General features: G+C 44.2%; 1 protein-coding gene across 6 annotated transcripts; it reads left to right on the top strand.

Annotated features, from left to right (window-relative positions):
* The first annotated feature begins 214 nt into the window (after positions 1 to 214).
* On the top strand, positions 215 to 22,417 carry ZBTB34 (zinc finger and BTB domain containing 34). 6 transcript variants are annotated; one of them, XM_016131706.2, is made up of 2 exons: positions 215 to 268; positions 15,912 to 22,417. In XM_016131706.2, the coding sequence occupies exon 2, from the start codon at positions 15,922 to 15,924 to the stop codon at positions 17,434 to 17,436; it is 1,515 nt and encodes a 504-aa protein (XP_015987192.1). In that variant the 5' UTR covers positions 215 to 268; positions 15,912 to 15,921; the 3' UTR covers positions 17,437 to 22,417. The 6 variants fall into 6 exon arrangements, with proteins under 6 accessions (XP_015987192.1, XP_015987190.1, XP_015987193.1 ...); XM_016131704.2 differs by lacking the exon at positions 215 to 268 and adding an exon at positions 544 to 1,544; XM_016131707.2 differs by lacking the exon at positions 215 to 268 and adding an exon at positions 5,861 to 8,182.
* Positions 22,418 to 23,275: the final 858 nt, after the last annotated feature.

The raw sequence follows: 23,275 nt of genomic DNA, 5'->3' as shown, positions 1-23,275 counted from the left end.
CTCCCGATCTTCCGCGGCCAGGCTCCGGGACGCTGCCGGGGCGGAATCCACGACTCAGAACTCCGGCGCCAGGCCCATTCTGCAGCGCCGCTTTCCCGGTCCACGCCTGCCCGGAAGTGCTGGCGTCTAGGGGGCGGGGCCTAGAAGCGCTTCCGGGGGCGGGGGGCGCGGGCTGGGGCGGCAGCCGGAGCGGCGGGGACGGGCCTGGCGCCGGCGGCGGCGGAGGGAGCGCCGCGGGCGGGCGATGTGAGCGCGGCGCTCTCGGCAGGTGAGGTGCGGCGGACGGGGACGACATGCGGCGGGAGAGGCGCGGGCGGAGCCGGCGGGGCCCGGGCAGTCCCCGGCCGCTGTCCGGCTCCCTCTGGGCGCGGCGGGGCGGGAGCCTCCGCGCTTGGTCAGTCCCGCGGGCTGGCGGGCGGCGCGGGCTGGAGCCGAGGCCGGGCGGGGTCGGGAGGCCCCGGGCACCTGCTCGGGCGAAGCGTGCGGCCCCGAGGGGCCAACCGTGCTCGGCCCGGAGTCCGGGCGCCCCTGGCGGGGCAGAGGGTCGCGCTCGGTCAGCTGCCCCGAGCGCTCCAGCCTTTGCCCCGGGCGTCTGGGGATCCCCTGTTTCCGGGCCCTTCGCCCCTGAGGGCGCTCCCCCTTTGTACCGGGAGGTCGAGTGGTAGAAACCCCTGGATAAGAGGGCCGAGTGGGGTCGGCCCTGCGGGTGGCTGCAACCGAGCCCCTACCCCACACCAGCGCCCTTCTCCAGGTAAACAGGCGGCGACGCGTCATGCTTGGCCCTGGACGTCTCCATGGTCACTCTCGCCTTCAGTCGGTCCTGTCGTTACGGAAGGCTGGGCTGACCTGCGGGTGTAAAGTGTCTTTCTGGGTTAGGCTGCTGTGCTGTAGGGCGACACTAGTTCGGGAGTCTCAGTTTTGAGGCTTTCAGCACGTCTCTTCCACGCTGGGCCTCAGTTTCCCCCATCTGTTCAGTGGGGGTGTTAGATTAGCTTTCTAAAGACCTCTCCAGGTCTACCATTCTGTTGCCTGAGATTGGAAGGACTGTGCCTGGTTCAAGATATTGGGCAGTTTCACTGAACAGTTTTTGCAAATACGGACTTTTGGCCACTTAACACACTTGGTTTCAGACAGGCTTTAAAATGATTCCAAGAAGTGTTTCTAAACCTTACCCTGATCATAATTCATCCTTTGCTTTTGCTCATAGTAGTCGTCAATCACATCCCGCTAAGTTTTTACATGCAAAATTTTTTTGTTTATATTTGCCTATATTCTCTTTGTTCCCTAGTTCAGGCCCTCTTTGCTTCACATCTGGATTATTGCAACAGCTTCTTAGCTGGTCTCTGACTTCAGAAGTTCCCCCCTCACCTCCCCCATCCTTCCTTTATGCTAATGCCAAACTTAATATAGGAAGTCAGAAAAAGAGTTGAGTGTTTGCTTGCTTATTAAATGTCAAGATGCTGTTCCATGTGATGGGGGAAAGTAGAAGACACACAGCCTCGGAGCAGCCTTACATTGGGTGCTGAGACTTTACCTATGAAAAGGTATTTGATTGATTAGACAGGACTGAATGCTGTAGAATTAACAGGAAGACAAGGTGGAGGTCCTTACAAGCCAAGTGATCAGGGAAGGCTTAGGGGTGGGGGTTGAGCTGGCTGTTAAAGGGTGAGTAGGATTCAGATAGGAAAAGAGGAATCAGGCCCAGTGATCTTACGGAGTTAGTGAATAGACCAGTCTCCTTGTAGAGAAGGGCTCATATAGGAAGGGAACAGTTGGAAAGATTGGTTGGGCTAGTTCCTGAAGGAACTTGAACACTAGGCCAAAGTTGAAACTATTCCAAAGGCAGTGTCGAGGGCGGGAGACTGGGGCTGGTTCTTGATCATTTTGCAGGAGAGGAACAGAAAGCTTAATGGCTAGATTAGCCAAGAGGCCATGGCATTTATACCACCCTTCAAAACTCAGTAGAGGCCTCTCGCCTGTCACATTGTGTCCAGCCATTGCCCACCCTGTCTTTTCAAGGCTGTCCTTGATTTGGCCCCTCCTCACCTACCTGAACCTTATTCCCTGCCTTATTCTCCTCCCAGCCTGTCCCCTTTGGAATCGAGTTTGACTGCCTCTAGGGTTTTGCTCCTGTTGTTTCCCCTTCTGAAGTGCTGGCCTCCTTTTTCTTCTCTGTGTAAATTCTCCATTTCACTTCCTTCAAGCCCCTGCTGAAGATATACTTCCTCCAGAGGGTGTTCCCTGACTGCCCTACCCCCATGCCTTTGTGGCGCTCAGAAGCTAAAGCACAGGATTCAGCACTTGTTCCTTGGTTATTGGTCTTGTTCTTGTCCCAGCTGGAATGGGAGTTTTTTGAGGGCATTGTGTCTTAACACATCTCACTGAGCCCTCGTAGTATCTAATACCGTAGCTGGAGTTTTTTAATAGGCACTCAAATACTTCTTGATTTTTGCTGATAAACAACTTTAAAAAAAAAAAATTGCCTCCCCTCTTTTTAAAGGAGATTCTGTTATTGTCGGCTTCCCTGTCATACATCACTTAATGTCCAATGCTGCCATTCAAGGTGGATGTCTTCAGTTCTCATTCTTAGGGTACCGATGTCATAAAATGAATATTTGAAACCTTAAAATGTTTACTCTTGATTATAGGAAAAGAAAAAAGGTCGTGTAATTCTTCGAATGGAGGCTGTGGGAAAAGAAAGACCATCAGTTCTGGAATCAGACAGGCCTGGGTTTGTCAGACAGGCTGGATTTGAATCCCAGCAAGGGTACTTACTACGTCTGTGAACTTGTGCAATTTATGTAATGCCCCTAAGCCTGTTTTCTCCTCTGTAGTGTGGAGATAAAATCCACTTCATACGGTTGCTATGAGTTTTTAAAAGAAAAAAGTATATGAAGGAGGTAGTAAAATTTGCAGCACCTAGTAATTCCTCAGTATTCCTCCTCCTCATTATTATTAATATTAGGTGTAAATATATCAATGCGGGGAAATGATAGGCTGTGGAACCTTAGTGTTTTATCTACTGAGTTGTGGATTTCTGCGTCTCTAGATCCTGCTTCTACCTTCCAGCTCAGGCACTTGTCAAAAATGTCAATATGTGGATCTAGAAATCCATCATTCTGTCTTATTTTCTATTAATTTTCATGTTTCTTTAGCTTAAATTCTGCTTAATGTTTCTCAAACTTCTTAATTGTGTCCACTTAATGTTTTATAACTGACAGACTGCTGAATTTAGCTTAGTGAAAGTCATCAACTGAATAGTTTAATTTCTCATGGTTTTCTGGCTGATATGGATGGCGTGGAAAACCTCATGGAAGAAAGCCATTCCAGGTGAGCTTTTCTAATCCTTTTGTCATTAGAGGTGGAACTTGCATATTTTCCAGGTCCACCACCCCCTGCCTGAACTGCCAGCAGTCAGCAGATCTCAGTTCAGACCCTGACTCAGCCAGTCTTGGTGACCGCAGGAAAGGTCCTCAGTCTCTGAGTTTCCTTGTCTGTGGAATGGGGTGGTAGCAGTCTCCATGAAGGAGTCATGCCATTCAGTGAGCAGGTCCAGAGCTTACTTACCACTTAGCATACGGGACGCAGTGGGAGCTTGGTGACTGTTGGCTTTTACACGTTGCTGGTGAGGTTAAAGAGACTGCTCCTGCCCCGCTAAGAAAGCTCAGAAGAAGCCTCTGATGTTTGCATTGACTGGAAGACAAACCCTGTCAGATCAAACCGCACTCTCAGAATTAGTGTATCTGAGCAGACTTGGAGAATGTTAACGCCTTGGTAGGAAATCTAACAGTTTGGATAAAAATGTTCTTTCAGGCTCACATGAATTAATGCAGTAAGAACTCTAGACTTGTTTTCTTTTAAATTAGGATGAGTGCCTCATGAATACCCATCACGGAATGCCATTTTATTTATTTTTTTCTTGCCTGGGGTTTCAGCAGCCCCAGAATGTCTCTTGCAGCCCTGGTGTCATCCGGCTGCTGCTTTCTAAAGGATTAGATTATAATTTATGACAACTCGATTTTAGTTTTGATCTAGACCCAGACAGAAATACCTAGAAAAGTTCTTTTTATATCATTGTTACTGCTGTTCCCAGGCCTGTCCTCCCTACTGCTTCCATCTGCGGTCTTTTAAATGACTTTTTGTATGAGAACAGAAATTGGGGATCCTCGGGCCTTTTGTGCCTGATGGAGGTGCCTGAATGAGGAAAGCCTCGTTTGAGTTGCGTCTCCGGTATCAGCAAGTGACTGAAGCCAGCAGGTGCATGTCTGGGTTTGGAATCGTGGGCATCTTGATTGAGGATAATAGGTACCTCCTGGTGCCTAAAACAACTCCCAAATTTTTAACCTTCCCTTTCTTGGACGTGTCACTGGGTACTTTTAAGTGAAATGGAGCAAATTAGAGCGTTGATGGGCTGGCGGAGCATGAGCCACCTTGCTAGATTGTGTCTATGGGCAGAGATGGCCCTGCGTGTCTCTGGTCTTCAGCAGGAAAAGTTGAAAGCTGAAGGGTGCAGCTATGGTGGCAGTCATGGATTTTGAACCACTACCTTGATTTAGGTCGCATCAACTGACATGTTAAGAGTCTCTCTCTGTCAGGCGCACTGCTGGGCTTGAGGCACACAGTCCCTACCCTCAGCTCGCCACCGAGAGTGTGAGAGCTCAGCAGCACAGGAGGCCCCAAATCAGCCCATCTCTAATCACGGGAGGCCCCCAAAATCAGCCCATCTCTAATCACAGGAGGCCCCCAAAATCAGCCCATCTCTAATTGCTTAGGTTGTGCATGTTCGTTTTGTTCGGCGTTATGGGGAAACAGCCCCAGGGCTTTACCCAAGAATATTGGTGAGGGGATTTCAGGGCCCATGTGGGTGTTTTGCCCAGATGACATTTAAGTGTTCTTTCACATCTTTAGGTTCTCTTGAAAATGGGTCAGCAGTGTGAGAAGATGTCACTGGTTTTGGTTTTCATTGTACAGTTCCCTTGCAGCTTCACAGAATGCATGCAGAATTTTACTCTTCATCGGAATGATGTGTTAAGGAGAGGGCTAGGTGTGGCTGTTACCTTTTTCATGAGATATCATATTACAGCACTTCTTACAGGAGCAAACGACTTTTCTGTTCTCAGCTCGTTTTTTCTGTCTTTTCTTTTGAGTAACCTCTTCTTACCACATCCATCCTCCTCCAGTAGTTTTTGGTTACTCCCAGTGCTGTCTCCACGCGTGGTATTTCTCCGCAGCTCTAGCCTTGTACTTCCCACTGCTTACTGGACAGCACGACCCAGATGCCCTAAACTCAGCTTGTCTGAGGCGGAACTGACTTGCCTCTGAGAATGGAGAGCATCCCCCAGTGTCCAGGCCCTGTCGAGTCCTTGTCTGGACCCATGTTCAGACTGCTGGCTGCAGGTTTGGTCTGAGTTTTCTAATCTAGTGTTCAAGGTCCTCCACGTTCCAGCTGGGGTACTCCTCTTTTCCATGTCGCCCTTGTACCTGGGCCCCCGGCTGCTACCCCAGACACCGTACATTTTCACTCTGCTGTTCTCTGCTCTTGCCATTCCTTCCGTCTGGAGTGTTCTTTCTCTTTCATTTGAAATGCAAAATCGTGTTCAAATATTACTTCTACTGTGAAGTTTTCCTTTATTCTGTTTCCTTTTTAAAAATCTCTTTTTGGTCAAAAGTAATCAGTCTTATTTATTCTATCAGTTCTTCATTTCTGCCTCCATAATTGCTTGATGCAGTAATTATCCATTTGCAGCCTTTCTCTAGATTGTTTGATTTAAAAAGGTATATAAACTTTTAGCAAGAATAACACAGCTATTTAATAAAAATATTAAAAAATATAACGTCTGTTTCTCTTTCCTCTCCCCAGTTTCACGTGCTCCCTTCCAGAATGGCTACAGTAGCATGCACTTATTCTTTTCAGGAAAGTACATGAAGGGAATCACATATATATACACATATTGTTCCCTGTTTTGCTAGTTTTGGCTAAATATTAGAGCTGTTTCCTTGGCCATGTAGTGTTTCATTATTGACTGTGCTTTTTGGAACCAGTCTTTTGTCGATTTTGAGGTTGTTCCCCTCTCCTCCTGTTTTGTTTGCTATAGCAAATAAAAATGCTCAGTGGACACCCTCCTTGCATAGAGCTTAAACTTTTGTAAGTACCGTATATTTGTGGGCTCAATTAATTGTGGAGCAAATGGTAAATGCCTTTTACATTTTGATCGGTATCACCAGATTATCCCTCAGAATTAGCTTGCCAGCCCTTTTAAAATGTGCACAAGTCTGACGGCTTACAAATGGTATCTCATTTTCTTCTTTTTTTTGTGATTCACATGTCTTTAGTCATGAGGAAAGCCATTTCTCTTTTGCTCAAAACTCAGTGGGAGGAGAGGGGCGGAAGGAAGAGCCAAGTGTCGATTAACCGGGACCTGTTCACCTCTCAGGATCTGATTGGTTGTGGTTTCCCTGTCTTTGCGAAGTGACCTTTTTATTCTAAAGCATCTCTCAGGGGTGCGGTGATGCAGTCTGTACTCTTTTGGGGGCGATCTCACAAAGCTTTCCGGAAGCTTTACCTACTAAGCCTGTGGTCCTGTGGTCCGGCATCAGATCTCGGTTTTCTTTTCGGAGCCGGCGTGCGTGTTTATGGCGAGGATTCCTCTCCTTCAGTTTTCACCCCAGGTCTGTGGGAGGACTGTCCCAGGCTGGCTCGTATGGTAATTTACAGGACAGCACCGCTTTCCACTGTGGCTTATGCCGACAGCGCCTCGCTGTGTAAGTGGCCTCTCCCCTGCCGTGGCGCGGTCCGCCTTCACTCCGCAGTGTGGGTCCGTTTGCTTCCCGAACCGGCTCGCTCTCCACTCCTCGTGGTTCTGTCTTGCCCTGGCCTGCGCTGCCGTCCTTGGTGCTTGGTCAGCCCTGGAGAGCCCCTCACGGTCTGCTCTTGCTTTTTGAACACCAGCCTCAGTCCTGCTTTGAATTCTGTTGAACTTGGGCTGAACTTGTGTCTTCTTGGCAGCTTCTGCTGTCTGTGACTTTCACCTTCAGACATCAAAAGGACCAGTTACTTGAGCCCTAGATCAGTGGTTTCTAATTAGTTGAGGCTTCAGCATATAAAATTAGCTCTAAACCAGGTGAAACCAACCAGGTTTAGGGGCTCTGAGGGGGAAAAGGGGATAAAAGCTGTGGATGTGGAAGACATAATGCACTTTGGCGGGAGGGTCTCACCTGGTACTTATTTTCTAACCTTTGTCCTTACCTCTACTGGTGATTTTGATCTAGAACAGCGGGAGATTTTATTCTAGAAAGAGGGTGCTGTAGTAAATTCTTAGAGCTGAAGTTGCTTGGTCACAGGGGATGTGCATTTGTCATTTTGATGGCCATTACTTCAGATGCACTCACAGAGGAAGGAGCAGGGGCCCTGGGCAGCCATGCGGTCTTTGCCACCTGCCCTTCTCTCTTTCTCTGGCCACCACCCTCAGAAAGGAGGGTAAGCTAAGGCAGGCTCTCTTCTCATCCTGCCTTTTCCTCAGCTTTTCCTGCCTCCCTCTGCTGGTCCTCCCCTCCCCCTCGGGCAAATGAAGCAGGAGTAAGGGCTTATTGCATAGGGGTTCAGGGTGAGCAGACTTTGGAACAGTCCTGGGAAAGTTAGCCTCTTGGAGCCTCAGTTTCCTTATTACTAAAGTGAGGGTGGTGGAGCCTGCCTGCTGGCGGACAGTCAAGAGGACCCAGTGGAATAATGCAGAGAAGGCCTTTCCGACATGCCTGGCACGTAGCAAGCATTCAGTAAATGTTGGTCATTAGTGATGATGTTGGACGTCCCCAGGTATGGGGGGAAGGAGAGGCTACAGAGTGTGGTGAGAGGGGGCAGTGATCCCATTTTACAGTCGCTATAGCTAGTGCGGCGGTGGCTGGACACGTGGATGTGGACAAATGGCCAGACTCCCATAGCAGAGGTGTTCCTTCCCAGAACCCACTGTCGAGCCCAGTGGTGGCATCTCATCAGCTGACCATGGCGGAAGCTGTGTGCAAGGCGAAAGCTGCTTCCAGGGGTGTGAAAGTATTCTCAAATTAAAGAAATTGGAAGAGCAAGACGCTTGTCCATTGGCTTGTGAGCAGAAGCGGACTACGAGGAAGTGGAGGAGCTGACGATTTTGAACTTCCCAACAGACTGTTTCAACCAAGTCCTCTCCATGTATGTTTTTTAAAAGCAGTATTTCAGTTTTACCCAAGGTGTAGTTTTTACAAACAAAAACAAAATAAGTATTCTTAAAGTAAGTATTAATGCTATTGAAGAAAAATAGCTTATATATGCTTGTTTTTTAAATTAAAATATAGCAATGTAAACTTCTAGTTTGGAGATTTTTGTTTATTTTTTGCTTAATATGACAGAAAGACCAGTGATTAATCTGCTGCATTAAAGACCACTGATTTTGATGTATTTAGTGAGTGGAATAATCAAATTCATTATTGTTTCTGAAGCAGCTGCAAACTTAGTCTAAATGAAAAGCTAATATAAATCACTTCTCTGCATTATCAAAAGTTAATTCCATTCTCGTATCTCTGAGTTGGGAGGCATCTGCATTAACTTGTATCAAACAGCAAGATCGGGACTCATTCATCTTTGAATTCCCTTTGGTTTTGTGCATGCAGAAGATTGAAATCGAATGAATATTTCCTATAAATGTAGAAAAATAACTTAAATTCACAGTCAGTATACCATTTAGTGGTTGCAATTAAGTCTAATACGTACTTGCAGCACATATGACAAAAGGCTAATTTCCTTAATTTGTGAAAAGTTCTGACAATTCAATAAAAAAGGCAAATATGGGCAAAGGATATGAGTTGGCAATTCAAAGACAGACTTAGACAAATTGCCATTAAACATGAAAAAAGATGATCAACCTCATTTATAATTAAATGCACATCAAAACAATGAGACACCGGTTTTAACCTATCGAGTTGGCGAAAGTGAGAAAGTTTAATACCCATTGTTGGCAGTTGTGGGGGGAATGGGCACGTCCATGTGCTGTCGGTGGAAGGGTACTTGCTACCCCTTTGGGAGATAATCTGGCATTATTCATCGAAATGAAAAATAACCCAGCACTTCCTCTGCTAGGAGGAAATACTATGACTGTTTAAATGGTTTCCCGCTTGGGTATCACTTGGGGACTGGTTAAGAACATTGTGACACAGCCGTCTGTGGAGTACTAATAAGTCGGAAGAGATACTGAGGTAGGTGAGTATGTGCTGCTCCAGAAGGAGTTTAAGGTGTATTAAGTACATTTTAAAAAGCAGAGTACGGAACGGTTTACACTGATAGATTAGATATTTACAGTTTTCTCTGAAAGAACACCTAAAAACTCTTACCAGTGGTTATCTTTGGAAAGAGGGACTGGGAAAGAATTTTGCTATTCATTCTATATTTTTCTGTACTGTGATTTGAAGTTTGACCACATGCATATATTTTATTTTAAAGATAAATTAATTAAACACTGGTGTAACATAGGTATAGGCCCACTGACATTTCCATGCAGGGGAGAAATCAGGACCTACAGGAAACCAGTGAGTAGCCCATGCCGGGAGACTGCTGATACAGAGGTGTGGAAGGTCATATTTGAAGTTGATGTCTCTGTAAGAGGGTATGACTTGCTTTACCTTGGAACCACTGGACCTGATAAGTCAGGTTGTTGGGTGTAGAACTTGTGATTTTTAATTATGTCATTTACTCTCTTTAGCGTGGTAATGTGCCTAGGACTTAAACTACCTGCAGATTCCGCGTGTCAGTCTTTTGGAAGCCTCTTACTGGAGTGTTGCTTGTTAACAGCTTTAGGCCGAAGCCTTTGAATCTCATTGTCACAGCGGAACGAAGGTGTGAATGTAAAGGAGAGTGAAGCACTTCCTTTCTCATTTTGCAGAAAAATGGAATCCCTAGCTTAGGTGTTAATCATGATCGTTCGTTTTTTTTGTTTGTTTGTTTTTTTGTTTTTCTCTCTTTAGTGATTTTCTTTCAAGGGTGGTTCTCTACTTTGAGAAGAAAGTAAAAAGCCATATGGAGGAGGAGGAAGCCTCATTGGGAGACTGTTATCAGTTTTACAGACTCTTTCAGAAATGCTTTATTATTTTCCTTTCTGCACAGGGCTCTGCACCTTTAAAAAGCCTAAACCCATCTTCCTTTTGCCCTTTAATTCCAAAAGTCACTATTTACACACTCTTGTGTCATGAAAACACTGTAATGAATAGGTAACATTTGGACATTTGCTGGGCGCCAGGCAGTGTCTGTGTTTCTAGAAGGCAGAATCCAGCACCACCTCCGGAGCCAGACCAAGTTCATCTAATAGCTGTGGGGCCTTTGGCAAGTGTCTTAACTTCTTTTCCTGTTTCTTCATCTATAAAGTGGGAGCAATCATACTATTTCCTTCACAGAGTTCATAAGAGGATCAAATTAGTTAACATATATAAGGTGTGTAGCACAAGGTAAGTATTCATTATATGTAAGCTATTATAGCACATTCACTGCATGAATTTCTAGATAAGGAAATCAGTTAACTGACTTGTCCAAGACCAGATAGCTATTTCAACGTTCACTGTTATTATTTATATTAGAAAGTGGCAGAGCCAGGCTACATGTCCAAGTCTAACTTCAAAGCCATTCTCTTTGTTACACCATCCTGTCTCCCTGAAAAGAGCCTATAGTAGCTAACCTTGATTACCATGTGCCAAGCAGCCATTATGCTAAGTGCTTCCTACTTACATAACAACCTATGAGGCAAAGACCGTTATTATTCCATTTTAAAGATAAGAAAATGGACACTTGGAAAGGTTATAAAGTACCTTGCCCAAGTGGAAAGCAGGCATCATTTGAACTCAGATCTGACTTGAAATTCATGCTCCTAATAGTTTTATTATGATCTTATTTTTTAAAAACTGGATGAAGTGTCTTTAAATTTTTAAATGTTTCCTATGTTTAATAAGTAATATGTTCACATAGTTTAGAAATATTAAGAGTCTAAAAAGATTCCCTGAAAGTGACTAGGCCTTCCAGCTACCCCGTTCCCCTTGCAAGAGGCAGTTGAGGTCTCAGTATATCATTCCAGAAATATTCCGCGCATGTCCGTATATGTATGTAAGGACACAGTGGGGTGCGTGTGTGCATATGTGCGTGTGTGTTCATATTGCTTCATACAAATAGTGTATATACTGTTCTGCATCGTACCCTTTGCAGTCAGCAGTGTATCCTGGTGATTGTTTCATATCAGTACTAAAGAGCTTCCTCATTTATTTCTTCTGGATGCAGAGGGATCTCGAATGCGGATATGCCATAATTGATTAACCAAGCTCCTCCTGGTAGTTCGTTTCGAATCTTGTTATGAACAATGCCACAGTAAATTCCTACAACCAAAATTGCTCAGACATAGGGGACATGCGCTTGTAATTTGGTGGATATTACTAAAATCCCCCCAAAGTATTTGTGTCATTTTATATTCTTTCAGTATTGCTTCTTTGTATATTTAACATATGTATTTGCATACATACTTTTAGTAATATCCTAATTTTATTATTTGATTTTTTAACAGCTTTATTGAAGTATAACTTACGTATCATAATATTCACTTATCTTAAGTGATTTTTAGTAAATTTATAAAGTTGTACAACTATCACCATAATCTAGTTTTAACCAGTTATTTCCATTATCCATAAAGATTCCTCGTGCTCATTTGCAGTTGATCTGTTACCTGATTTTTTTTGCTCTGTTATTAAATATTCATTCAGCAAATATTTATTGAGTTTCTTCTATTCGACAGTCAGTAATCTGGCAGATAGTTAAGAAAACAGATAAAAATGGGGCTTACATTTTTGGAACTACCTTTGTATTCTTCTTTAACATCATTTTAATAAAGGCAATAATATTTAGCATATAGGTATACTGTACTTTAATAATTCCCTTTTGGTTGGACATTTCATTTGTTTCCAGTCTTTTGCTATTGTAATTGAGTATTCTTATTGATAAGTTATTATGCCTATATTTGTGATTTTTAATGATCTAGAGTGCCAAATCAAATGCCCATTTTAAGGCTTTTATTATACTTGCCTCCCAGGGGTATCTGAGCTGCCCTCTCCCTATAACACTGCCCACTGGGTTGTGTTTTGAATTCTTGCCAATTTGAGAACGAATTGTGTCTCATGTTAATTTTTATTTCTGTTTGTCGATGAAGTTGTTAAGTATTAAAGGTTCTTCTGATTTCTTATTTTAGCCTCTTCATAGTCTTTGCCTATTTTTCAATTGTTATATTTGACTTTTATTGATTTGTAAGAATTTTATACTTCTCTGCCACATGTTATATTTTTTCATAACTTGTCCTTTTTTTGATAAAAGGTATTTTTTTATATGCATAAACATTTATAGTTAAATTCCTGTTTATTCTTCTGGTCTTTGTGTGCTTAAAAATGCCTTCTCTAGAAGTTATTTTTGGGTATGTCATGAGGAAGGGATCTAACTTTATTATTCCTTATTTCTATTATCCGAGCAGCATCTATTTCAAGAATTCTTTCTTTTTCACTGATCGGAAATGGCTCACGAGTTCATTGTGGTCTGATTTCTACCTGGCTGGACAGCCCTGGTGGCCTCTGCCTTTCTTGCTTCTGTCCCAGCCTTGCCACGATCCTCCCCAGCATTCCCTCCCTTCCCAACTCAGGCTCTCATCTGTGCACACGTGACCCCTTCTGTCTGCCAGACTGGACGTTTCCCTGCAGCCCCTCCCCGCCACATCCATGCGGCCGACCTCTGGGTCTCAGCTGAAATAGCATTTGTTCAAGTGGCCTTCTCTCACCACTCCCCCATTGTGAAAGATCTCATAGCTTTTATCACATTTTTTAACAAGAGAATTAGAGCTCTCCTGGATCCCCAGGGCCTGGCACATCAAAGACACTCAGCCCGGACTTACCAAATGAATTATAGTCTAATCATACATTTTGACATCTGTATGTTCGCCTGCATTTTTCTTTTTCTCAGGTTTCTTCAGTGTTTATTCTGTTGGGTCTGCACTGTCCAGTACGGTCGCTGCCAGCCACATGTGGCTCTCGTAGTGTGGTTATCTCACGTCGAGATGTGCTGTTGGCGTAAAACACACATCAAATTTCAAAGACTTACACAGTGTTTTAATATCGATTAATGTTGACAATATTTTAGATATTATCGAGTTGATAAAATATATTAAAATTCATTTTGTATGTTTAGGTTTAAACAATGTAATGGCTAGAAAACATTACACATATAGCTTGCACTGTATATCTTTGGACAGCAATGTTCTAGCACAATTTTACCTTTTTTTTTTTTTTTTTACTGTCCCCGCCCGCCTCACCCAGGCTGCCCTGGGCTGCATTTATTTATAAATGCCCATTGGGCTGCATTATATTTATTTTATTAATTAACTTGCGGGAAAATATCCATCTTTATAGTGTCAGATCTTCCTGCCAGAAGCATGATCCGTATCTTCTGTTAGACTTATTTATTTTTGTCCTTATTGGAGTCTTACCGTTTTCTTCTTGTCAGTCCCGACCAATTTTTGTTTATCCCCCAGATATTTTATAGTTTCTATTACTATTGTAATTTCTCATTATCTTGTTTTTTTTTGTGTACAGTAATATTTGAAACCCTCCACTTATTAGATCCTGATTCTAACAGATTTTTTTAAGTGATTCTCTTATATTTTCTGTGTAAATAGTCATCTCTTCCTTGAATGATAATTTCACCTTCTCCCATCTAATGGCTGTATGCCTTAACTTTCTCCTGTCTTGCTTTGGCTGGAACTTCCAGAACAATGTTAAGTAAGAGGAGTGATGGGTAGACAACTTCGTATCTTCCCAGGCACTGACGGGAATGCTTTCACAAAAGTGTTTATGGGCGTGTGCACCAGGGAACAGTAATTTTTTGGAACATTAATTTGTATACCTTGAGAGAGGAGTTTTGTGGTCAATTGAGTTTGCAGACTGTTGAGTTAAATAGAATTCTTGTCTGCAGGACTTTTCAGATGGGTTGTTATGCTAACGTGCTTTGTAATCCCGGGGAGGTAGGAATATTGAAGCTAGCTCATGGAAGGAAGTGTGTTCTAATAAACACAGTGTGGGAAGTAAAGTTGTGACGTTTCCTTTTTAAGGGTGATGTTGTCATTGGTTTGCAGTAGATACTGTTATTGAGAAAATGTTTTTCTATTCCTAGCTTTCAAGTATTTTTTCCTTACTTTGAAAGGGGATTTAGCTTTCTGAAATGCATTTTGGCATAGTATCGATTTGGCCATATGGTTTTTCTCCTTTGACTTACTGACTTTGCAAATTCTGTTTGTATATTTCCTAACATATGGCCATCCTTACTTTTGGTCATACTCTATTATTCTTTTGATGGGTTATTTCGCTAGAATTTCCTTTAGGACTTTAAAATCTGTTTACTTAGGTAAAGTGGACAATTTTCCTTATGCTCTGTGCTGGCTCTGGTATCAGTTTTGTGCCCCGTGAACGAAGATGCTTTGAACGTTTTAACGTTCATCTAGAATAGTACGAACGACCCGAAGATCATTGTGCTTTGGTGCTTGTTTCTAATTTACTTAATTCTACCAATTAATGTTATCCTAAATATGTGTTCATTATGTACTGATTTCAGTCATAAACCTAGGATAAATGAGGGCACTGTATTCTTCTTTAACTAATGACACGTTTCAACTAAAATTCTGGTTAAAAAAATTATGATGTGATCTAGTCATAATAAACAATTGATACTTTCCTGCAGAAATCTTGGATTTAGTTTCACATTGTCTTGTAGTTTAAATTTTTTCTCTGATTATATGCTGTTCTGTATTAATTACCTTTTTGCTTTCTTTGGGTTTGTTTTTCCTTTACTAACCTCATGAGCGATTTCATTTATTTTTGTTGTTTAATGATAAAAATTAACATACCGACTTTCCATGTTAAAATTTGTTGTTATTGTTTCAAGACCCTCAACATTTCATTATGAAAATTTTTCAAGCATACAGAAAAGTTGAATATTATGGTAAACCCCTGCGTACCTACCATCCAGACTCTGTACTTATTAACATTTTGCTGTGTTTGCTTTATCACTTATCCGTCCATCTCTTTTTGGATGCGTTCTCAAGTAAGTTGAAGATATAAGTAAACGTCACTCCTAAACGCTTCTTGCTGCAGAGTTGATGTGAGTTTTCTAAATAGTTTTATTCCTTTTTGATTTTGTCTTTAATTCAGTACTGTTCAGATGGTGTTTACATTTCTATTGGTTGGGTTTTAAAAACTGAAATATAATTGTTAGATCTAATATTAGTTATGTTCGGCCAGGGAATGCAGCCCGGGCTATAACACGCTTTCGTAGTGTTGAGTGATTCAGTACTGCGGATTCTAGGCAGGGGGCACCAGCCTGTACTAGATGTGCCAGTGCGGTGGACAGTCGTGGAGGACAGTGTACTTGTGATGTCCATCACTCCTGTTGCTCCCGCTGTTTACAAACCTTTGCAGGACCTCCGGTCCTGTCCAAAATGTCCATGGAGACATTTTATCCGTTCCAAAAGGTCCTTGATATTTGGTGCTGTCAGAAACGTCCATGAGCATGTTTAGTTCGTGCGAAATTGTCAAGGACTAAAGGTCTCCATGGATGTGTGGGACAGGTTTTAATTTTGATCAAGATGAAAGTTAGGCAGTTAGCGTACTGGGCTAATTGATCATTTGGTTATTTGGCTTTAGGTGAATTAGCCAAGACAGGAGAGACCGAAAATGAGTAAGAGGAGGCGTGTGTGCGCAGGCAGAGGCCGGGAGGTGCAGCAGCCGCAGTGGCGAGGGCGTCGTTTTTGCAGGCTTGTGTTTATGCGAGTCGTACTGAGTGAGGAGTCGTTGGTCAATTATGAAACTCTCTCTCTCCACAGATCACGCTTCATGTCAGTAGAAATGGACAGCAGCAGTTTTATTCAGTTTGACGTGCCCGAGTACAGCAGCACCGTTCTGAGCCAGCTAAACGAACTCCGCCTGCAAGGGAAACTATGTGACATCATCGTCCACATTCAGGGTCAGCCTTTCCGAGCCCACAAGGCAGTCCTTGCCGCCAGCTCCCCATATTTCCGGGACCATTCAGCATTAAGTACCATGAGTGGCTTGTCAATATCGGTGATTAAAAATCCCAATGTGTTTGAGCAGTTGCTCTCATTTTGTTACACTGGAAGAATGTCCTTGCAGCTAAAGGATGTTGTCAGTTTTCTGACGGCAGCCAGCTTCCTTCAGATGCAGTGTGTCATTGACAAGTGCACGCAGATCTTGGAGAGCATCCATTCCAAAATCAGTGTTGGAGACGTCGACTCTGTGACCGTTGGCGCTGAAGAGACGCCAGAGAGTCGGAATGGAGTTAAAGACGGCAGCTTCTTCGCCAACCCGGTGGAGATCTCCCCTCCGTACTGCTCTCAGGTACGGCAGCCCACCACGAGCGGCGACCTGCGGATGGAGACGACGCCCAGCAAAGCTCTGCGCAGCCGCCTGCAGGAGGAAGGGCACTCGGACCGAGGGAGCAGCGGCAGCGTTTCTGAGTACGAGATCCAGATCGAGGGGGACCACGAGCAGGGCGACCTGCTGGTGAGGGAGAGCCAGATCGCCGAGGTGAAGGTGAAGATGGAAAAGTCCGAGCGGCCCAGCTGTTCCGACAGCTCCTCCCTGGGGGACGATGGCTACCACACGGAGATGGTCGACGGCGAACAGGTCGTGGCGGTGAACGTGGGTTCCTATGGTTCTGTGCTCCAGCACGCGTATTCCTATTCCCAGGCAGCCTCACAGCCCGCCAGCGTCTCAGAAGCTTTTGGAAGTTTGAGTAATTCCAGCCCGTCCAGGTCCATGCTGAGCTGCTTCCGAGGCGGGCGTGCCCGCCAAAAGCGGGCTTTGTCTGTCCACCTGCACAGCGACCTGCAGGGCTTGGTGCAGGGTTCCGACGGCGAGGCCGCGATGAATAACCCCGGGTACGAGAGCAGCCCCCGGGAGAGGAGTGCACGAGGTCACTGGTACCCGTACAACGAGAGGCTGATCTGTATTTACTGTGGAAAGTCCTTCAACCAGAAGGGAAGCCTTGACAGGCACATGCGACTCCATATGGGAATCACCCCCTTCGTGTGCAAGTTCTGCGGGAAGAAGTACACGCGGAAGGACCAGCTGGAGTACCACATCCGGGGCCATACTGACGACAAACCATTCCGCTGTGAGATCTGTGGCAAGTGCTTTCCCTTCCAAGGTACCCTCAACCAGCACCTGCGGAAAAACCACCCCGGCGTCGCGGAAGTCAGGAGTCGCATCGAGTCCCCCGAGAGAACAGATGTGTATGTGGAACAGAAACTAGACAATGATGCATCGGCCTCAGAGATGGCCCTAGATGCCCGGATGGAAATTCACACAGTGTCCGATGCTCCCGATTAAGATGGTAAAGAAGTGCACCCAAACAAAGCACATTAATCAATGCATATTTGTGATTTGCTTTGTTGTAATCTTTAGTTTTCCCAACCATCTGGAAATCTCTTGGTCTCTTGGCAGTTTTTCTAAGGTTTCTGGAGGAACACTTCATTGTGTTTGTCCTTTCTTCCGCCCTCCCTCCCCCAAGGAGCTCAAAGCATGAAGGGCATCATATCCAGGGAAAACACAGGCTGACAGTATTCCTCTTTGGCTGAACTCTTAATCCGAGATGCCAGGGATTCAGCTACGCCAACTGGTTGACCCTGCGTCCTCCGCCGGGAGGCCCGCTCTCCCGCGGGTGCCACCGCGCACTGGCACCAGCGCGTTGCCGCGGAGAGAGCCTAGGGTGCCGTCAGCTGATGCAAATGGGTAACTTTTCTAATTTAAAAATTACTTTTACGGAGTAGTTAGACAATTTATATATATATATAATAAAGTGATTATTATATATAGTATATATACATTTTCAAATTTGATTTTATTCTGGTTGAGGTGAATGTAAGAGGAATATATAATTTAATACAATGTGAACAGGGCTTTTGACTCTGTCTCATCTCTACCTAATATGTTAGGGTTTTGCCCCTTTATTTCCCTTACAAAAGAATGTTAATAGGTTTTCATATATATTAATCATTGTGTCCAAAAGCAAGCAAAGCAAATCACAGTGTTCATAGCTCTGCTTCATAACAAATACATAAACCAAATGCCATAAAATGTATTCAACTCTAGTTGGAAACCATTTGGAATTTTTGTTAGTCGTCCAGCAGGTAAGCTGGATGACCCGTGGTGCTGATCTTTTTACATATCGTAGTGTTTTATTAGCCAACCCCAAAGGAGCAGTGGTTTTCAGTGTTTTTACTGGCCTACGAATCTACCTTCATTCCGTACTGTAGAAACATACATACCAGGTAACTAAATGGGATCACTCTCTACCATGAGTTACTACTCGCACTGAAGGAAAGGGATTTGTAGTTCTGTCTACAATATTCTCCAAGCAGTGTTGTGGTTTCGTTTTTGTTTTTTTCTTTCTCTTTTCAAACAGCCAGTTCAGGTGCACAGCAGCTTTTTCTACATGCAGTTCCCAGGGAAACTGCAGAACTTGGAATTTGTACTTTTGTAAAGATATACTCTATGGGAATTGCAAGCAATATATCTATCTTAGAATTGTGTGTGCTAACGAGAGCCTCAGTGACTCCCCCACTCTCTCAGTGTTTCCTGCTTAAAGAAACCACCAGTTCAAAAGCCCCCTGAGATACTCTGTGTGTCACCGAATCTGTGTGTGTCACCATTGTTTTGGTCGCGTGGTGCTATCTTTATGTTATGTATCTTTTAGGTCAGTATAGTTGTAGAAAATGTGAAATCATACGGTAATAGTGAATTACTATTTTTTTCCTCTGAGTTTATAGCTTGAAAAGAGACCTCAAAAGCATGTGCTGGCAAACACATTACTGTATAAAAACATACCTGAGTCCTATTCGAATAATGTTTTATTAGTACTTTAGCAAATGTCTTCAGTCATGTATTTTGTTCACCCCTGTGCTTCTAGTAAACAAAACGGGCTTCACAAGATTGCTCTGGTACTTCATGCCCTGACAGAGAGTAATTTTGTGAGCAGTTTGGTGGTGAGCTTGTGCTGCAGGCCGCCTGTGGTCGGATGTCAGCACTCCAGACTCTCTGTTCGAGAACCTTGGCTCTGAAACTCACAACCAGTGCGTTCCCCACAGGAGACCAGCACAAACCACCTGAAAGAAAAGCAAACGAAAAGATCAACCTCAGAGGCTAGGAGTTCAAGGAATACGACAGTACACGTTTGCTGGTTTTCCATGCTTTTTTGGCTCTTAAAAACCCAAGAATGGTGGGGGTTGGGGGGAAGTCCTTTTTTTGTTATTTGTTTTTGGGGGGGGGAGTTATTTTGAGAAAATAAACCATTCGGGCCCTCGCGTGTGTCGGGCCCTCGCGTGTGACAGGCCCTCGCATGCGATGGGTCCCGGGGGCGGTAGCCGTGCAGCGGCGTCTCCTTAGCACACAGGATCTGTTCACGCGTGAACTGTGCTACACATCAGTGTTACTACGTACAGATTACACTCTAATCCTGCTGCTCCCGAGGAGCAGCTTTTGCTAAATCGGGTATATGGTATGCCTTTTCCTGTCAAACTGCCTAAGTAAGGGGCTTGTTCTCTCCCTGAAGCACTTGTTCAACTCCCGTCAAAGCCGCGTGCCTCAAGGGGAGGCTGGACCCCCAGTGTTTACCCACTTAAATATGTTCTGGGGTTTCAGGTAAACGTTCGTGATTTTGTTTCCTTACACGAATAAGTTTCGTTGTTTTTTTTTTTTTTTTTTTAAGAATTAAATGCAAAAAATTTATGTTGTGATACAAAATTAAGTTTGTGACGAGAAATGCCCAAATCGAGGACATGAGGGGTGAGGCTCAGGGATGCACTTCCTTTCCACTTACGCTCGGGGCCTTCTGCAAGGTCTCCAGAGTCTTCCATGATACATCAGACAAGGCAGGAGGGGCAAACGCTTGGGGCAGGCACCTTGAATGTCCTGGCTCTTGTCACCGTGTCAGTCTTAACCTTACTTACATGGAGTTCTTTGTATTTGTAAATTTGTTTAACTGGTTTGAGTTTACCAAAGAGTGACTTATCCAAAATTGTCTTTGACAAAAATATACATTGCTTTGATTGTACAGTTCAGGTTCAAACATTGTAATGGGACTGTAAAGGGGCAGAAAATTGATCGGGTTTCTCTCTAATAATCCTAATTCCACATTTCGCAAGTTCCACTTGCTCCCATTCATGTTGCTACACTTTACCCTTTCCACTGCTAGCAGTGTTAAGAATGAATTCTCAAGCCATAACACAGTACTGTAAGGTTCCACGGGACTTCGAGGGGGGCGGCGCCGAGGCCAGCACACGGCTGTGTGGCCTCTCCGGGCGTGCGTACTGTCACGCTCCTCGGTGTGCGTGGCGGGTGAGAGGCCTACTCCATTCAGATCGGGCAGTAGCAATCACTTGTGCCTTGTCACAGGAGGATGTGCCGGGAGGGTTAGCATGACCACAGAACAGAACTCTTCCCTCCCCGAAGTTACGAAGTATGCTGTGTAACTCTTTAGAGCGACTTTTTGGAAAGCAAAGTCCCTATTTCTGTACAGTTTTAGATTAGATGTTTCATTTATAACAAATGCAAAAATCAATTAAGATAAAAGTGATATGTGAAGAAATCTTTTACAGTAAAATATATCCTGAATTCATATAGGTTTGTTCATAATTGAGTCTCTTCTTTGAGCTACCTTTTCCATAACGGACAATGTGAAGACAGTGACAGCGTCCTTTTCTGTAGGGGTTTTACCTGTTACTACAAACTGTGAAAACAAAGATTTTTATACTTTTGCTGTTTGTGGTTCTAAACAGTTATTTTCATTCTAATCAGTTCTCTACCCTCTAATTTCTAGTAAAGCTGTAAATACATTTAGAAATTATATTTGTAAATACAGTATATGAAGACAAGTTAATTTTTTGGTCAGCGGAAAACCTCCCAATTGGCTCTGCTTTGGCAGTTTTTTTGTTCTTTTTTTGTTTTTTTGTTTTTTTGTTTTTTTTTTACACCAGAAAGGATACTGTCGGTTCACTGTTAAGCAGAATATACTGTAGAACTAAATTAATCATTTAAAAATCTTCCAGAGCACGAGTAGATGTCTTTTCTAATGACATAACAGTCATCACCAAGTCTTTTGTCTTCCTGTAGCCCGGACTGCAAGCCTGCACACCTCTGTGTGTGGCTTCGTTTTCACTTTTGTTTTTTATGGCCTAGACTCTAGGAAGAAGGTGCAGGAACACACAAAACAAGGGCTGGGGAGAGGGGGGATCATCCATGTGAACGAGCTTTACTTTAAGGATATCAGTGTATTTTATTTTAACAACTTTTTCTATTACTGTGATTTTTTTTTTTTGTCGTCGTCGTTATTGTTAAATTCTGTAATGGTTTCCTGTGAAGCCTCCACTGAAAGGGACTCAAATATGCAACACCTAAACTATTTTCCAAGGGCACACGCCCCTTGAATGGTGCTTCTAGACTGGTCAGGGTTATTTATTAAATTTTATATATGAAAGTATTGGGGAATTATGTAAATTCTTTATACGAAACTAGTTCATAAATCATAGATTTCATATTACTCAGTGCAACTGAACTGAAAGTTCAGAAGAGTCATTCACATTGTTCCGAATTTGTAATGGTTGTCACATGCCACATAACGTCTTTTTCAGTAAGTGCCAGAGCGTTTCCACTGTTTCTGCCCAGTGCTTGACCCCTCGGCCCGGAAGAGAACCCGCTTTCTCCGGCCCCCCTCTGGGTCTGCACAGACAGGGCTGTGGCAGTTCTGGATCAAGGCCTGGCCTGAGCCTCGCAGCAGGTTCAGCGAACGGCCCTCTCGCTGCCCCTCAGCGACAAGTATGCTGTGAATTCAACCTTTGGTTGCTGCCCTGACTATAGTAAGAGGTAGACTCACCTGGTTTCTTTGCGAATGACCATTTTCCTAATGTGAAAACCATCTCCCTCACCACTTTTATTAGTAGGGCTAACATTTTTTTCCGTTATAAATGGTTGAGCAATTTGAATGACTTAACAGTGTCATTATCTTGCAATATAAACTGGTAACCTCACGACTCCACACTTCATCACCATATGAAGTAAATGAAGCTAGCTAAGCGGATGCTGTATCAACTAGTAACTTGCCATTAAGGATTATTTTATAGCATGAATTTAAGACTATTTATTCAAATGATATTTTACTCTTGTATTCATTTTGTTTTAGATTTGTGACATGAATATTTCAGTGCTGCTTAATTTTGTTCCGAATCCTTGTTTCTTGCTTGTAAATGGCTTTTTTATGGTATAAATAAAGTCGATGGAAATTGCTGTTTGTAAATAAAAATGCTGCTAGAGCAAACGGCGCCGTGGTCTCCCTCTGTGTTTGCCCCTCCGGCCTCTCAGTTTTACTGGCTTAACAAACATCCGCACTGTCATCGTTTCTGTAACCGCTCTTTTCGAAAGGTTGCGGTTTCATAAGAAGCTCTTATGCCACTGCGATCCGGGAAGGGAGAAGCAGGTCTGTTTCTAACCTTTCTCTCGTGTGGCGGAGACTGGATTGTCGGGGGCCCCGCTCTGTGCCCAGACTGCCCCAGAATGAACCGCCGGCCTGCAGAAGTACCCCTGGGCTCGCCCGACGGCGCCTTGTCCCGCAGAGCTCTTGTGCCGCAGAGCTTGGGGCTGCACGTGCTGTTGCCTGTCCTCACCTGGTCCCTCTCAGCCTGTTAACTCCTCAGACTTCAACTCAGGGAGGGAGCCCTTTCCTCAGCGGCCCTTCTAGGTCAAGCCCCTTTAACAGAGACGTGATGGAGCCTGTTCCGGTTCTTCACAGCACTTACTTCGACTGGTAATCGTATATTGATTAGGGAGATTATTCAATTCGTGTTTCTCCCACTAACCTGTACGTTCCATAACAGTAGGGATCCTGGATCGTCTCCCGCCTGTATATCCTTAGCCAGGACCTGTCACCACAGCAGGTACACACTGAAAACCGAATGAGCAAATGCATGCGTTGTGGGAAGGCTGGGAAGCGGGTGGGGATTAAACTATGCTTCTGGAGCCAACTTGCTCCTTAGTGTAAAACAGGGTCTCTTCCCGGGGCTCCCTTACAGGCGAGTGGGCAGTGGCCGGTGCGCAGCGTGAGAGAGGACGTGGGAGCCAGCGTCGCTCGCCAGCCTGGGTCTCCTAAGGTACTCCAAGGGCATGGTGGAGAAAGTGC

This window comes from Rousettus aegyptiacus, unplaced genomic scaffold, assembly GCF_014176215.1.
Source record: "Rousettus aegyptiacus isolate mRouAeg1 unplaced genomic scaffold, mRouAeg1.p scaffold_m13_p_3, whole genome shotgun sequence".
NCBI classification, from domain to species: Eukaryota; Metazoa; Chordata; class Mammalia; order Chiroptera; family Pteropodidae; genus Rousettus; species Rousettus aegyptiacus.
Note: the sequence above shows the minus strand (reverse complement) of the source record. Positions and strands in the feature narration are given on the sequence as shown.